The sequence below is a fragment of the Tachysurus vachellii genome, chromosome 25 (genome assembly GCF_030014155.1).
Source record: "Tachysurus vachellii isolate PV-2020 chromosome 25, HZAU_Pvac_v1, whole genome shotgun sequence".
Lineage (NCBI taxonomy): Eukaryota > Metazoa > Chordata > Actinopteri > Siluriformes > Bagridae > Tachysurus > Tachysurus vachellii.
Window position 1 is genome coordinate 15,869,196 of NC_083484.1, and position 17,645 is coordinate 15,886,840.

Sequence of the window (17,645 nt, forward strand, 5' to 3'; positions counted from 1 at the left end):
TATATAAAGATGAAATATGTTATTAATTCTTTTTAGAATACGATTCATTCAATTTATTTGAAATGAAAATGTAAAATGAAATTTTCACATTAATCTCAAATGTATTAGTTGTCCATACAAAATTCTGCCTCTTTGGTTTTGTCCAGAAGCTCTGAGGAGAATAAAGGAAACTAATAATAATAATTACATATACTGTATATATTCACACTACATGTAACTGTGATCTGTGTAACTGTGTAATTGTGATTGTATTACATTGTGAAAATAATTTCAATAAATTAACATTCCTGTAGTTAAATTATTAATTTAGTCTACGTAGCTAATAAACAGTAAGGTGTAAAAGAGTAATGCAGAGAAATCACTGATAAATTATAAAATTATGACATAAAGGATTAGAGACCTCAAACAATTAAAAACTCAAAAAATCTGAACTATAGAACAAACAATTATTATTTTATATTATGCAATGTAAAGATGGCTAATATTTGCTGTAATTAACAGTTTAAATAGAAATGATTGATCAATTTTAATTATACTACTGCTATCAGTTAATTTAGGTTCATTTATTAATGTTTAAATAAACAAAAATCAGATTTATTAAAAAAAGGTATTATTATTATTATTGTTGTTGTTGTTATTGTTGTTGTTATTATTATTATTATTATTATTATTATTATTATTATTATTATTATTATTATTGGGAGATCGTGTGTGGTTGATACGATACTGTGGGAGAAGTAGAGCGCCCTCTTGTGGTCATTAATAAACTTTACGCTTCTTCTGTTAAAGCCTCAGAAGCTCTGCACTAAAACGTAGCAGCGAAAAATCTACTGAAAAAAGGTGAGTGAGGCATCTAAACATCTTTTATTTATTAAAAAACAGGAATTTTCTGATATTAAACGTTTTTGTACATTTACAGCCACGTTAGATTCGTTTAATCCATGGTCTGTTTTTCACGTTTTTATTTTCTTCAGGCTCAGGGACATTTTTACACAAATTGTTTTTATATGAAGCTGCTTTTACTGACTGAACGTGAAAATAACTAAACAGAACCACTGTCACGATATTATAATAAAAAAACGACCTATTTGGTCCTAAGAAAATACATCAAAGCTGTAGCCGACATGTTTATAAACTAAGTAGATTTTTTTTTACTGCGCAGCTAAAAACTGTATTTATATTATTTTTCATCTAATTAACATCAATACCTTCACATAAGAAAATTAGAAAAAAATATATAGATTAAAAAAAATCAAAACGAAATCGAAACCGGACGTGAGTAAGTATTACTCTTATTTTTATTAATACTAGTGGTCACAGTCGGTATTACACAATAATTATTTGACACGCCGTGTGCCATCTAGTGGATATATAAGGTATTTACTTTATAATAATTCGTTGCTATAAGCGCCACTTGGTGACCACATACGGTATTAACCCATTTTTTCCCTAGTGATATTAGACAATTCACCAAAAAATTGTTGAACAGGGTTTTAAAAATAATACCAAACTATTAACGTAGTTTAATATGATTTTTATTACTTCAAGATTCAAGATTTTTATTTGTCACATACACAATTATATAGAGCATATATAACTAACAGTGAAATGTGAATCAGGTCCGCTCCATGGACAGTGCAATTATTAAAAAAAAAAATAATACAACACAGATTTGAAGAAATACACAGTGAAATAAAAGTAAACAATTAAAATACAAGAATAAAATATAAAAGAAGATGTATACTGTGTAATTAAATATAGAATGAAAAATAGTGTGCATGAAAGTAAACTGTAGTCATAAATGTTGAGATACACAGGGATGTACAAAAGGCAATGTGCATATGTGCATTATACTGTAGTCTTAAATATTAAGATACACAGGAATGTGCAAGAGGCAAATGTGCAAACGGGTTGACACTTACACTTACTTAATTAAGTTATTAAGTTATTTATTAAATAAGACGCATGTAATAGTTATAAATAGAATACAAATAATAATATCACTTTTCTGTTTTGTTGAGCTTCAGGATGTCCCTGACGATCAGCAGGGCCGAGGGGGTGACGGTGTACACTGTACACTCCAACCACAAAAGTAAATGGCCGATCTTCTGCCAGATCCTGGGTACCCTGTGCTACAGCCCCGTGTGCTCTGTGTCTCAGAGACTGAAGCACCAGCTTAGCTGCGCTCTCACAGTGCTGGCGGTTTGTTATGCATTCAGTCTCTATTCTAGGGGTTTTCTTATTGAGAACTTGTTTAATAAATCAAAACAGCATTGTGTGATGAACAAACAAAATCATTGCTTTTATTACAAATGACACTATTATCATGTAATCATATTTTCATGCATTTTGTCCATAATAAGTAAGGAAGTAACATATTACTAGGACTACAATAAAGATGATGTGACACATTGTTTTTATAATAAATTGGTCTGTTTTGTCAGAAGAGCCTGGGCCTGTGCAATGACCACCTTCTCTCTTCCTCCAGACTATACAGATCATGGTTGGAATAATGAATCTGGGCATTGGGTCTTTGTTTCTAGCCTTTTTCTATCCCGGATACCTTGGTTCTGACCTCCTTTGGCTAGGAGGCGTGGTAAGAATCATTAATTTAGTCAAAATGTAATTGTCTTATTCACTTTAATGTAACCTTGTTATTTTTCATATATAATGAAAAATTGTGTTGAATAAATCTGCATTATTGTGGTCAATAAATATATTTTTTCAGGTTATTGCAATTGGAATATTGTGTATCCTATCAGAAAAGTTTCCGAGCCCATGTCTGGTGAGTTTAATCTTTTTTTTTTTTTAAGCTTTTCAGTTGCTGTATATTTGCTCAGTGAGTCAGATCATTTGACTCATCAATACGAGTCAACTCTCAAATGGCTCACTACCATATTATCATAAAACCAGTTTCATTTCAGTTACTCCATACACAAGAAATTGACTTGGTACGTCACTATTTAGGATACAACATGCACACTGTGAGTCTTTGAACAAAGCTCAAAAAAGCGCAATGCAACAGCAAACAGAATAAGAGAAGTCCAGTTTCACTGAATATCAAATAATCTAACACCACAGTGCTGTTTCTGCAAACCATAAATGGAACCATTGAATGAATGAGCTTATTCCAATATATTATTGAAGAAAATACATAGTGTTACTCAATAACAAAGAGCGTGTAATTTTCCTGATTATTTTACTGTAACAGCACATTTTAATCCTTAACATCATAAATAACAGGTCCAGTATGAATCAGAATCAGATTACTGGATAATCCACTGTGTAATAAAACTTTTATTCCTTACTCCCTCTGTGCCTGCAGATTGCCCTGACGGTGCTGATGAACATAATGAGCGCTGCATTAGCTATAACCTTTATTGTGAATTATTCAATGGATTTGGCTATAAGACCTCGCTGGTCCATATGTGAAGATCCTGCAGCTAATGAGGGCTATCGGTATTCCTGGACAACTCCATCTCCCACGAAAAAAGCTATGTTGGATGAAATATTTGAGAAAAAACTAGAGGACTACAGAGTTTGTAAGGAAAACTGGCTGATTATTCGGGTAATGACTGTCACTGATGTTGAGCTCAGAAGAAAGTAGCCTTTAATTTGTGATTAATTACAGTCTCTGAAATGATGATGCTGGAGTTATATGATGTGATTAATTAGTATGAGGGAAAAATATCTACAAAGTAAACCTACTTGTAAATTACAGTTTTTATAACTTTGTACCATGAAAAATTCTCTTTACCTGAGAGCAGTAAGAGTCTCGCTAAGCTCACTTTTGATTCATATTGAATCTCTTGTGTAATTTACATGTAGAGTGATGAGGTCATTTCTATGCTCACTATCAATATAGAAGTCCTATATAATTTAACCCCCAGGACCAAGAACAACATTTTAGCTGGGATAAACTCCCACTGATGAACAATCATGTGACTTCTGATCTGTTTTTACATCAGATTGTATTAGATTTTAGTACTAAATATAAATGTTGTCCTAATTGGAATTACTATCTAGATGATCTAGTCATCTGTGGAACTTTAACTAGTTGATTTTTACACCCAGAATCTCTACATTTGCCTGGACATACTGATGATCGTCCTCGCTGTTCTTCATCTCTGTGTCACCATCAGCTGGTGTGTTCTGAACATAAAGGCGCTGTGCAAGAAGCAAGCAGATGCACAGGTATAACCGTCTTTCAAGAAATAAAATAAACTAGTCGATATAATGAGTCCTGAGAGCTGAGGCTGGACTTCAGACAGCAGAACAGAGCAGAACAGAGTGCTTAAAGCTGACCTGTGTTCAATTTTTCAGGACATTGAGGATCCAGAACTTTGCAAACATCTCATGGAGGAGGAAAACCCCGATCCTGTGTGTTAGAAACCACCACACCACTAATTACAGTTAGACTTTAATTACTCTCCTCTGCGTCATTTATATACACTTTCCACACTGTTATTATATTCAGTGTTCATTTGCATGCCATTTACATTACAGATGTTTTTTTTCACCTTTTATATCAATCAACACAATACACATGTTTACTAAAATAGAAATATATGTAAAAATAAATAAATAAATAAATCGTTAAAAATCTACATTTTGTTCTTGTGTCAAATTTATGTCTATACATTTTCAAGCGCTCAGTGTGATCCGGGTGTGTTTACAGTCATCCACCACCAGGGGTCGCTCATACAACTCCACTATTCTTCAGCAGTAGCCATTTTGAGAGAGAAATACACAGAAAATGAAGGCTGTACTCTAACACAGGCTGTTCACTGACCATGTGGAGGTCAAAACAACACACACACACACACACACACACACACAGAAAACATTCAATCTGATTTAAGTTCTATTTAAAAAACAAACAAATAAATAAATAATAATAATAATAATAATAATAATAGACATTTTAATCAATAGAAATAAAACACAAGTTGAAAAAAATATTTACTACATTGTAATATTTATGGCTGATTGGCTCAAGCTTGTTAGCAAAGTAGCTTGCTAGGTATATAGGTGATTTTCTTGACCCCCAGTTCAGTTTAAAAATATTCAGATTAACACATTTATTATTTTTATGTTTATTTATTTATTTATTTATTTATTTAGTCCAAGCCAGGGTTTTCAAATAGTGTCTAGACCAGCACCTTTAAAGACAAGAAAACTGGAACTAAGTATTAATTTTTGTTTTTTCTTAATAGAATAGATATGATGTAACACAAATCCACAGGCATATATGTTGGGATATGTGTTAATGAAATGTTTTTGCTTGTTCAGTGTGCTCTCTTAATGTTGTTACAGGATCATATCATCTTTAAATTCAGTGGCTTAAACCTAGGCTAGTTATACGGTGTGACCGTGTACAGTAGGTTAATTAAAAATAATAAATAATGTACAAAATATAAATCATTCATGCACCTCAATATAGAGTTAAAAGCAGGTGTAGTGAATGATTTATAGAAGTGTTTCTGTTACAGCTGCTTGTTTCAGGTGGTCTGATACTGAGAATCAACCAGCAAAACAAAATTTGCAAACAGAAACTTAAACTCTCGGAAACTCTCTTAATTCCACAGACTTGTCTGTATTTTTTTATGCCTTTGTTTGTGTTGGGTTTGCTCTCTCACTCTACTTTAGTTGGATTATTTTCTGAGTGAATCACTGGGTCTCTTTAAACACAGCTCACATCAGGGGTGTGGTGATAAACCAGTCTGACGAGATACAAAAAAACAGAAATTTGACGGTTTACATTAAAGTTAACTGGTATAGATGATGTCATCACACTTTGAGGAACAATGCCCCGCCCACTCTACTGTATGTACACATTTAGGGTCAGTTTTAGCTTTAATTATTGCCTAATTATATTCTATATGGTAATTATTCGATAGTTTCATTCTGAAGGTCTTTGGTTCTTTATGAACAGTTTTTCTCTTTATTCTGGCTACATCAGGTCCATGTTACTGCACAGACCTAGTGGCCCTGCATGTGTTCCATTATAAAAACCATCCTTTTATTGGACACTAAAATGAAATTAATTCTAAAGCGATGAAATTAAGCAGTAGACAGGGTAACATTTTGGGGATAAATGGCAGCACAATGTATTCCTGCATCCTGAGCGAAAATGTTTCCACGCCACGTGATGTTTTTCTGCGTTCCTGAGATCACCTGATGGGGCCGGACTCAATGCAGGGCTGTCTGACCAAATCGTATTTCTGGAAAAGTCATTCTAGCCTGATTGGAAAGAAAAAACTCTTAAGCTATTCATCTGGGTAACATTTTCAGGCCAAACACAGATAAATCCCCAATGATTCTGTGCTCTTCGTGTGATTGGCTAAGTGCAATTCAAGTGTGTAACAAAAATACCTTAAAACTCAAAATCTCTGATCTTGGGATTGGAAAATCTCCCAACTCTGATATCTCTATTTTCTCATTGTCTGAATTCTCAGGTTTGCATACTTTATTTCTTGTCCATCCAACCTTTTCCATCATATATTAGTAGTTGAGGTAAGATTTAATGAAGTGAACAGAATTCAAAGCTTGATTCTGGTGTAATATTGTTCCAGACAGACCCAGTTTAAGACATTAAATTTGAACAAAACAGTAAGTATTTTGTTGCAATTATTACTGTATAATGGAAAGTTCCATACATCATTACTCTGAAAATGAAACTGCAGAAGATTACATTGCCTTCTGGGTAGATTTATCTCCTGACATTTGCAAGAGTCCTGAATATTTGAATCCTCCAAGAGATTGCAGTTATGAAGATTTGATCTCTGAGCCTCCAAGAGTGATTGGAGTCTATAAGGAAATGGTTAGAGAAACTCAACAGGGCACATTAGAGAATAATCCTGGATGTGGAATATGAGGAATTTATAATAATCTAATAAATGTCATGAAATAGTTCAAGATTTGCCTGTTTCCTTGATTTCAGGAAGATGTTCCCATGTCCTTTCATCAAGAAGAGGAAATAAAAACAGAGAATCAGATATACTGGTGGTTAGATGGGACTTTAAAAAAAAAGGACAAGAAACTCATAAGCATGTTCCTCTTTTTCAGTGGTCAGTGTAAATGAATCAGATGAGGTTCACCGTGTTCACCGTTCACGGTGCTGTCTTGTTTAGTACCAATATGTTCTTTAAAACATTTTTATAATCAGTTAATGTTGACTAGCCACAAAGTCCCTTTGAGTACTATGTTAACTTTTTACGACAGAGAATCTGTTAGTACACTGAATTATTTTACAGTATCTTCCTTTTGGTGTGATCACTGTTTCAGCAACAGTTTCTATTTTCAGTAACTATAAATGAACCAAAAAATTGAGGATTGCTTTTTTCTAATCCGTGCTTTGTTTTTAGCCATGATGCCTAACGTGTATTTCTGTGGTATTGTATTTATAAACTTATTTTCTTTTTGCATGCATGGCGCAGTGACACAGCCATATATAGAAACCCAACTGTCCGCTGTTGCTGTGTATAATTACAGAGTAAAATGGGTGTTTCGCCCTGAGCACAACCAAAAACATCTACTTTCTCCTTTACTACTGTTACGCTGAGTGCTCCATGATCTGTGATGACGAACATCCTCTCAGGACTTAAGAAAGAATACAAATATACTTACCTGTAAAGTGACACCTGCTATATAATCATCAGCTGTAGATAATTCATTTATTAAATAAAGACATCCAAACTCAGTTATTGACATTGTACTGTGTATATTTTGTGTATATACAGCAGAGATGGGGGACTCGGGTCATATGACTTGACTCGATTCAGACTTAAGTTGTAAATTTGAGACTTGAGCCTTGCTTGACAAATATTAAAAAAAGATTCGACTTGACTTTGACTTGACATTCATGACTTGAGACTTGACTCGGACTGGAGTTAAATGACTCAGAGATGGGGGACTCGACTTGACTCGAGTCAGACTTAAGTCGCAAATTTGAGACTTGAGACTTACTTGACAAATATTAAAAAAAGACTTGACTTGACATTCATGACTTGAGACTTACTTGTGACTTGCACATGTGTGACTTACTCCCACCTCTGATATAGTGTGTATTGTATAATACCAAAACATATTGAAATTGGTCATTGTAAGTGGCATAATTAAAAAAGAATCCTTGGCTATTGCTCTAGTGTTATTATGGTTTGAACGTAAAACTAAAAACATAATAAACGTGTAATTTTGTAGATAAATAGAAATAAGTTGTTTGCTAAGCTGGATAGTAAGAATAAAATGCCAGCAGTAGTTTAACCAAACATGACAAACATGATAATTTATCAGTGTAAAGCGTCAGAACTGCAACCGGATGGTGTTTGGAGTACAGATACAGATTGATTGTATACTCCTGTGTATGATGTTTTAAATCATATCAGACCAAAACATCATGATTTCTTCGGATTTCACAAGCCAGGATGAACAAATCATTAAAATAATCTGTTTTTATTTTAGTGCCGTAAAATTGAGAGCATATTTTAATCAGTATGCAATGGAAAAAACTGTAATAGTTCAAACGACTGTAAAAGGTTCATAAGGAAACAAATGCTTGTCCCATCATGACATGTTCCTACATGTCCAGGTTTTGGTGAAAAGTGTCTGATAGTGTCCTTAAGAGCGTAAACATACCGTCACATACACACAGAGACAAAGAACTACAGATATGAAGAAGTCTTTATAAAATTTAAAAATACAAGAAAAAATAAGACTGAGAAAACAAAACAGAGCATTTTTCAGCAGCATTATTGCATCCAGGAGAATATGTTGATCTTCATTTCATCCTGATTTATTTATTTTCATCTGTTTAGCCATAAGGCTAATCAGTCAAATGTTCTCCCAAGACATAGAAAATGACCCAGAGATACAACTACTGGTCATAAGGCACTTTAAATCTGCAAATGTCAAAGACTGATATTCACACAGCATTCATAAATCTTCAGCATTAAAATAAAACGATTAGTGGCTTTTGTCAGCATTGTCAGCATATTTTTATATATACCCTAATTAAGTGTGGTCATTAGCTTAAGAAGAATGAACAAACAAGTAAAAGTTCTTGAACTCCTCAAAGAAGTGAAGCTCATCCTTAAAGCTCCATGCATAAGCCATTTCTTTGCATGACGTCTTGACAGAATGGACTGTACACAAAGGGATGTTGTCAAAGACAAGCTCTGCAATCCCTGGAACTGTGACTTTCTTCTGGTCCTGCACCAGCTGCTGTATCTGAGCTTTGTCTAGAGGTTCAGGAGAGGCACTGTAGGATACCACGACATTCAAATTCTCATCTGATGAAGGCACCTGAAACCTGCTCTTGCCTGTGGAGCACTGGAAGTCCTTCTTGCTGGTGAACAAGCCCTTGGGCGAGTTAAAGACACGGACTGACCAGCTCACCCAGTCATACTTCCCTTTCAAGTCCTCGATGATAATACTGGCCAGCTGCTGGTTGCTTTTGTCCTTGTGGTCCCTCACCAGACGCTTGATATCAATCTCAGCCTGACTTGGGAAGCTGTTGATGCAGTCTTCAATGACTGCATTCATTTTTGACTGGACCACCTTCATCTTCGTGACCCATTCTTGGAGCAGCTCCTCTTCATCATCGCAGCCTTTCAGAGCAGAGTGTCCCAGGAAAGCAATGAGACCAATACAGAACAACTTCTTCAGTCTGGCGCAGAAGTCCTCAACCGGCCTCCGGCTCTTTTGTTCATAGTTGAGAGTGATGTCCAGCACAGAGTCTCCTGAGAAGCTCTCTCCTGTCACAGCACCATAAAGTGTGTACAAGTTTTTGTCTCCACCAGTCTTGCTAAAGTGGTCTAGGAATTGTTTCTTCTTGGCCTCTCGAAACTTTGGCTTGGCATTGAGGATGTCCATGTACTTTCGAAACTGGTTGGTTATATTCTCCTCTACTGAGAAGTAAGTTGCATCCATACCACTTTTTCTCACCTCATCGTTTATGCGCTGGATCTCCTCTGATATAACCTCTAGACGCTCACGGACCTTCTGAAACTGCTCCTTCATGTATTCCGCTTCTTTGCTCTCCACGTTATCTAGGGCTAGCTTCACAATAGGAGCAGCGATGGAGAAAATGGGGAACAAATCTCCTGCGATGCTGGCCAACACTTCTGCTCCCTGCTCAAATACCTCCATCACATTCTCCACCACATCTTTCTTGGATGCAACAAGTTTCTGCAGATTCTCTGCCATTTTTTAAATCTCTTCAAATCAATCTGTGTGTAAAGAGAAAACACAAAGGTCAGGTTACAAATCATCACACTGCTAATACAATAAATAATTCATCAGATGGAAAAAATCCAAGACATGAAATATTTGAGGATACAGCATTGTATTTGACTGAGTAAACATCATTTTACAAGCCAGAAGGTAGTAAACAGAGAACTTACACAGCTTACACCTTGACTGTGGTATGATTTTCAGCCTTTTTTGCTGTGTCTGTCTGGGAAAGGTTGAGATCACTGTGTGAGAGAAAGAAAGAAATAAAAGTGTGTCAGTTCAGCTATCAGAGCAAGAACCACTCAGTAACGTCCCACCCCATGAGCTAATGAGCCAACAATGCACCAGGAAGTCACAGTGAGGAATAAAAGGCTTTCCACAGGCCACATAACAAGGACAAACTAGGCATTTAACTGTGTTGCCTTCATCACTCACCATAAACATCCATAAAAATAATCTATAACCACTGGCCTGTATAACTGAGCAGCTTTATAGCGGAGGAATACATGAACACTAAAACAGGACTTCACTCACCAGCTAAAATCATGGATCAACATAATAATAATAATAATAATAATAATAATAATAATAAGACGAATAAGAAAAAAAGAGCAATCTCAGCAATCTTTGTAAAGTTTTTTTTTATTTTACAAAGACTAGAATAAAATACATTAGCTGCTGATCTTAAAACACTTAAAGTACTGACAGTGTAATTAATTTCAAAACTACAAATGATATGTAGCTAAAAAGAAATAAACTTTATGATATCCATAAACCAGATTAAATGTAGAGTATTTTCAGTTTTCGGTGAGTGCCTTCGTGGGAGGACAAACGGTTAATAAGGTAGTTCAACTCGCTGAGCAGGAGAGCACAGTTTCCAAAGCAACCCTGACAGTTTCTATGGAAACCAGACAAAAGAAAATTGAGGCTGTCAGTTACACTTTGATGAAACTCCTCGCCAGTTTCCTCAGTGTTTTCTTTTGGTCAACAGCTTTTTTTTTTTCCATTCACATGCACACTGAATTACAGTCTGAATAGAATTTCAATGATTTCCATACGCCTTTTGTTCTGTTAATAGATGAGCTAGCAAAAAATGTTAAAAAAATTTTAATTGATCCAAATTAGACTGAGAGTGCTGATTAATCCTGGGTCCTGGTTCTGGTCGGGTATCGTGATTAATTTTCTATAAGAAGAGATCTAACAGTCGTGCTGTTTATACTAACACACTGTTCTGTTCTGATTACTAACTAAATCCTAATTATCATACATTATCATTGTCATAATTAAATAAACTGTATTGAGCTTTTCCACTGAAAATATTCCTGATTTTTTTCCTGCACCAGAAAGCACTAGAACAGATCAGATAGACCATTACAGACTTCCTCATCACTCCGCAGCACTTGAGAGGTTCAGGATTTGCTGTAAAACATACCACTAATGCAGTGTTAACATATCAGAGAGTGGCTGAGGTTTTAGACTTAAATCTGAGGTCTAAAATCATTATTCTGCAGTATAATGACTCCTGTGGATGTTTCTGCCTGGATGAACGAATTCAGCTGAACAAAAAGCAGAAAAGAGGAGATGATAAACAACTGACAGTGAAATATTCAGAGAATGTGACGCAAACAATTTACACATTTAGAGCAGACCCTTAGTTTAGCTTCCAATTAATTTCCTTTGTACCGAATCACCACAGGAAAAAATATATTCGGAAAACATTACATCTTTTAATAGAGTTGCGTTTAGAATATATTAAACATTGATGTCAAAGTGTTCAGGCTTTAGGAGTGGTGAGCAGCAAGGTGTGACAGGGATGAATACACATTAGTATGATCTATACAGCTATAACGCATAAACTCATGCATAATCCTATATAACATAAAGGTCTGATGCATAAAATATATAGGTGAGTCATGTACCAAGTAATATCTAAACAGTAGACTATGTATAACATTATAACATATAATGCACGTATTTTAGTATGCATAATGCACAGCCGTGATACGTTTAGCTATAACACACAGTATATAGTTTAACAGTATATAAAGCATTAAATTTAGTAAAATATAGCTGTGCATTTTAATAAAACAGTCCATGAAGCTCATTAACATACATAGCTATAATGCATAATGCTCAATAAAGCCTAATGCAGATTATCATAATGCATAAAGGTCAGTAAAATATGATGTATAGCGCTTATAACGCGTAATAAATGTAGTTCAGTAGTGTATCTGTACACAGTTATAATGCACGTTATGTATGGCTATAGATATCAGGCACAGAAATCAGTCAGCATAACGAATATAAGTGATAGATGAGGAAAGTATACAGTGTTTATATTTCGTATATGAATCTCAATGAAATAGAATTGAAATAGAAATGTTAAAGGCTCGCGCTCAAGCTCATAAAGTCAGCTGTCTGAAAGAAACTTACTTCCTGTTTGGCTGACGACCAAAACGAGTTGTTTTAAGGACTCGTTTAGCGATATTGCGTTCTTGTAGATATTTATATGATCGAGTAAAGTTTTAGTAAAACGCCGAATACATTTTAAAGCTGAAATAAGCTTCAATTTTGTCTTTTTTTAAACGGGAATAACTTCCGGCCGTTTAGTTGAACACAGAGCAACGCCCTGAGGGCTGAGAAACTTGTGTCCTAACACAAACTCCTAGTAATTACTCAAGCGCTTTACTTTTATTATTTTGTGTTATTATGACCATTAACTCACCTTCAATTCGCGAAGGAATAAAAGAAAAACAGACAGCTCTCCTGTTAAAGCCGACTTCATGTAGTTTCCCTTATTACAGCTGAATAAGAGGCACACCCAAGCTAAGAAGCACAGAAGTTGAGAAATTTAACCCTTCCTGGGGTTGTCACTGTGTTGGGTTTATGTACAGAAGCACAGATTCAAGATTTTGAAGATATAAACACTTATATAATATATATAATACATAATCCCCTATTTTATTTTGTGGTAATGTAGTACTCTAATGTAGAATTATATAATATAAACCAATAGAAAAGAGACAGCCTGGGTTAATAAATCCACAGCTAGTTAGACAATAGTTTGAATATATTTTAATGTGTGATTGATAAAATGTTTAGGATAATCATTAATAATGAGTCTACCAGCATATTCAACAGCATATGGTACAAATGTTTAGAAACAGACTACCATTTGGTCTTCAATGTGATCAACAGAAAACAAGTTTTCAGACCTACATCTATATATATGCATTGTTCTCTTCATTAAACATATTTGACTAAATTCATACATCTTATAAAGTTTGCATATGCGCTTTTACAGTTTACACAGAATAAGAAGCCATAAAAAAAAACAACAAATAACTGGACATACTAGCACACTTGCCATCGTATCATTGCACTGTGTTGTGTTAAGGCGAAAAAAATATATGATTGATTGCTATCCATATATTTAGTTTGATTAAAATTTCACTATTCTGAGTGGATACAAATGTGTGCCCTTTTGTGAACCGCATAATAATAGCACTCAGGGTCAAAATTGTTGGCTTCCTCCACTCTTTTATAGCGACTTATAGCATGCACAAGGCAGTTGGGAAAACTCTTGCACAGAGACTCAGACACAGATATCATGTCACCTTTCAGCCTCTCTTTCTCTATTTGATCCTTTATCTGGACCTTGTTGAGTGGTTTAGGGTTCGCAGTGAAAGACACCACAATCCTTATTTTGTTTTGGGTCAAAAGGTCAAAATAGTTGATCCCTCCTCCACTTCCATGGTACCTCTTTCCAGCCAGCCAATTCCAGAAAAAAATGCCACCATGATTGAACACCCTAACTGACCAAAACACCCAGTCATACTTTTTGGAAAGGGTATCCAGTAGGAATTTAGTAAACTCAGAGTCAACATGGCTCTGCTTCTCCAGGAGCTTGTGTTCTACATCCAGCTTGGCTTGTGCAGGAAAGTTGTTCACACATTCATCCACTGCAGCCTTCATGCGCTTCTCCACATCCTCCATGCGGATTTGCCATTTCTTCACCATATCCTCTCCAATAGTGCCTTCCTTCAGTGCTGTGTAGCCCATCACTGCTATGATCCCAACCACAAACAGCTTCTTCAGCCGAGCACAAAATTCCTCCACTGGCCTCCTGCTCCGCTCCTCAGTGGTCAGTATGATGTCCAGCATTACATCTCCAGAGGTGTTCTCACCAGTGAAGGCATTGTACAAGCCATCGAGGTTCAGGTCACGATCCGTGTTCTCAAAATGGCTAAGGAACTTCTCCTTCTTCCTCTCCTTGAACTTGGGTTTGGCGACGACAAACTCTTGAAACTTTTCATACTGACTGATCATCTGTGCCTCACGGTCAAAGTTTTTTTTGTTCATTGATGTTCTCTGTAGCTCCAGAGCTATTTTTTCAATCTCATCCTGAATCCCTTCCAACTTCTGGTTGACCTTCTCAAACTGCTCCGTAAGATACTTAGCTTCTTTGCCCTCCGGGTTGCTAAGGAGCTCAGCCGAGGCCACAAAAACCGCCTCCAGAATGGGATGGAACTGGCCTACAGTGGCTGCCAGGACCTCACAGCCTTGGCTCATGATCTCCACTCCCTTTTCGATCTTGTCCTTGTTCTCCAGAACCCATTCTTCCACACGACTCATATTGGATGCCGGGAAAGAGGTCCTGACTTAATCCTTTAAGTGAAGCAAGTGCTCTCTCTGTAACATAGCAAGATAAGTCATTTAAAATCCCTCACTTAGCCGAGTGATATCAAAATCAATGCCAGAATCAATGTGGCCACCTCTAAAGGTCACAGTTATTTCCCCAACATGAGTTCCTTGAGGTAATCTGAGACACAATCAGAGATTTTGATCACAGACATCAAACAAGTGTGTTTGTATTACTGTACATTTTGTTTTGGAGTTGGTTTTTCAGTTTCTTCATAAACCAAAGCCAGCAAAATGTGGAAAAGTTAGCTTCTGGACATGTACAGACATGCCCAGAGTCATAATATGCCACACCTTCTGATTGCGAGGCTTGGGAAAGATCAGGTGTCTCCCAGGATTGAATGAGAACAAAAGTACTGAAAATTTAACGCTGTTCACTATAAACGTTGAAATGTAAATCATGAGTGTGTCTCAGAATGACGGGAAGAGTTGTGAAATGATGCCAGACTATAATGGGGGTAATTCCAGCATTAGTGAGAAAGTATAAAACATCTGTCTTCAACATGCTGGGAAAGATGTTTAAATAGCAGAGCTGTTGAAGATTTCAGGGTATTTCTGGGCAGTTTCATTACACGGGGGAGATGAGCTCACACATATATCTCATTTCCCAAGACCCTGCGTATACTACGGCAAAAAAAAGGCACACCCAGATCTGAGAAAATGTGTACAATTCCACTTGTTCAGCAGTGTACGACAAGGGATTTTGTCTATTCAACAAAACCATTGATAAAATCAAACCAAACATAAAATTGTGCAAAATGCAAATGAAGGCAAAATCTAATCTTTGGTTAATGTAAATAAAGTGCCTCCAGCCCACGTAGTACAGACCAAGAACAATTCTTCGATAATAATACACAAGATTTAGTAGAATTAAACTTGTTTGAACTAACAAACAAACAGTAATAATTTTGAAGTTCCATTTAGAGGAATCCATTTGTGACTCAACACTCATGACTCAATTTGTCTCAGCAAAGCACAGTTATTTAAAACGCAGTTCAAATCAGACGTGGGTAATCTTTTCATTTTCCCTTTTGAGTTATAGGTATGAAAAACATTATGTTTTACAATCCTTATCTAAATTAGACAAAAAAATCCCCCTAAAATCCTAATATTTTTTCAACATTTAATAATTTTAATATAAAGTAAATTGCCAGCACCAAGATCATTATTTAAATATTATGACAAAATTCCATTACATTATTTTTATTTTTTTGATACATCAAAGTCTTTTTTCTTTTCTCTCAAAACCACATCCTTGGTTACAAATCCTGCTACACTGACATCGCAGACAAAGTCTCATTCAGGTCAATATAATACTTAAGCACAAGATCCGGCCACCTCAAAAGAATCTTTTCGTATTGTATTCATTATAAGCCTGGAATTAGCAAATACAATCCAGGTAAAATCATTTTGGTCTTCAGATCTTTTTTCATGTCAGTCTTCAATGAACTTTCTTTTGTGTGTTTTAAAAATAGCAGAGCAAATAAAAGCATACAAGAAGAAGCAAAGCAAAGAAGCCTAATACAAAAAAAAACCTCAACAAAGGCTGAGAACAGAAAAGGCTTACAGTTATTTGGTGAAATGTGCAGAGGTGCCCTCTGTGGTGTTCCAGTGAAGCCCAGCTGTGCTGAAGAGCTGCAGCCTCTGTGGCTCGACGTGCATTTATAGCCTTGCTGCTTTGTGACACTCCCCTTTGGATGGACTCCATCTCATGCATGCATTCCTAGGAGCCCACTCTGTGAGGGATGGGTAACATCCTGTAAACATTGCCCCTTTCACCCATTCATGGGGGTCTACTTTGCTTTGGGAAGTAGCTTAGGACAGCACCAGCTCACAAAAATAACACAGAAAGTGTCTGTGATAACAGAAATTCTTGTTTAAGTACATGAAGTAAAAACTTAAAATAAGTTTTTTCTTGTCATGTTGTGATGTACTTTTCTATGCATTTGAAGGCTAAAGGCACTTCGGAAGACAAAGCAACATGGTGTGAAGGTCGGCCTTGAGCGAGCTTTTACACATTTTGAGTCAGACTGCTCGACAATGCGGTGAAAGGCTCCTCTGTTTTCCCAAGCAGCCTGTGACAGGGAGGCTGACCGGGAGCCTTTGTGCTCTTCTTGTGACCCACTTTGCTAGCGGCGAATTAAAATGACTTTGGTGAACTATAGAGATCCAAATCATATAGCAGTAGCCAGTTAGTGCTTTGCTTCATCATATCGCTGCGAGATCTTGCACTATGCTAACCTGATAGAGGCCAAATAACAAGAACACACTTACAGTCCAAAAATGGTATGTGGCGTGATGGGTGGAGAAAGCTTACGGCTACGGATGGACCTTCTGTATAGTTTGGTTTCTTACTGTATCTTGAAACCAGATTCAGCAGCAAAGATTTTATCTTCCTTGTTGAAGGAATCACAAGTGCAATGTTTTTTTTGTTTGTTTATTAAAAATTGAAGAATAATGGATGAAAACTACAAAAAAAATAAAACCCATTGCTTTGATCTTAGAGCAGCTTTTCTAGAGCTGCTGCATCAGCAGCATTCAGCTTTATTAAATCCATACAGTGGAAAAGTCGTTACTCTAATTGTTACCAGATTAGCAAGGTGAGCCAGACAGGCAAGTGTGTTGTGTGTCTGTACTGGAGCCCTGTTTTCTTTGGTATTCTTTGAGCTGTGCATAACATCGACATTAAAAAACAATTGAGCTAATTTGTG

General features: G+C 36.0%; 2 protein-coding genes across 5 annotated transcripts; one reads left to right on the forward strand and one right to left on the reverse strand.

The window, feature by feature from the left end:
• The first annotated feature begins 733 nt into the window (after nt 1–733).
• On the forward strand, nt 734–4,607 carry tmem176l.1 (transmembrane protein 176l.1). 2 transcript variants are annotated; one of them, XM_060862229.1, is made up of 7 exons: nt 734–840; nt 2,022–2,202; nt 2,489–2,596; nt 2,729–2,785; nt 3,326–3,568; nt 4,075–4,194; nt 4,324–4,607. In XM_060862229.1, the coding sequence occupies exons 2-7, from the start codon at nt 2,029–2,031 to the stop codon at nt 4,387–4,389; spliced, it is 768 nt and encodes a 255-aa protein (XP_060718212.1). In that variant the 5' UTR covers nt 734–840; nt 2,022–2,028; the 3' UTR covers nt 4,390–4,607. The 2 variants fall into 2 exon arrangements, with proteins under 2 accessions (XP_060718212.1, XP_060718211.1); XM_060862228.1 differs by having other exon boundaries at nt 758–840; nt 2,028–2,202.
• Nucleotides 4,608–8,438: 3,831 nt separating this feature from the next.
• LOC132839994 (protein rapunzel-like) lies at nt 8,439–16,591 on the reverse strand. 3 transcript variants are annotated; one of them, XM_060861251.1, is made up of 3 exons: nt 16,502–16,581; nt 10,404–10,475; nt 8,439–10,229 (listed from the first exon to the last, which is right to left on the reverse strand). In XM_060861251.1, exon 3 carries the CDS (start codon nt 10,204–10,206, stop codon nt 9,031–9,033), a length of 1,176 nt encoding a protein of 391 aa, XP_060717234.1. In that variant the 5' UTR covers nt 10,207–10,229; nt 10,404–10,475; nt 16,502–16,581; the 3' UTR covers nt 8,439–9,030. The 3 variants fall into 3 exon arrangements, with proteins under 3 accessions (XP_060717234.1, XP_060717233.1, XP_060717232.1); XM_060861250.1 differs by lacking the exon at nt 16,502–16,581 and adding an exon at nt 12,959–13,092; XM_060861249.1 differs by lacking the exons at nt 8,439–10,229; nt 10,404–10,475 and adding an exon at nt 13,293–14,925 and having other exon boundaries at nt 16,502–16,591.
• Between the last annotated feature and the right edge of the window lie 1,054 nt (nt 16,592–17,645).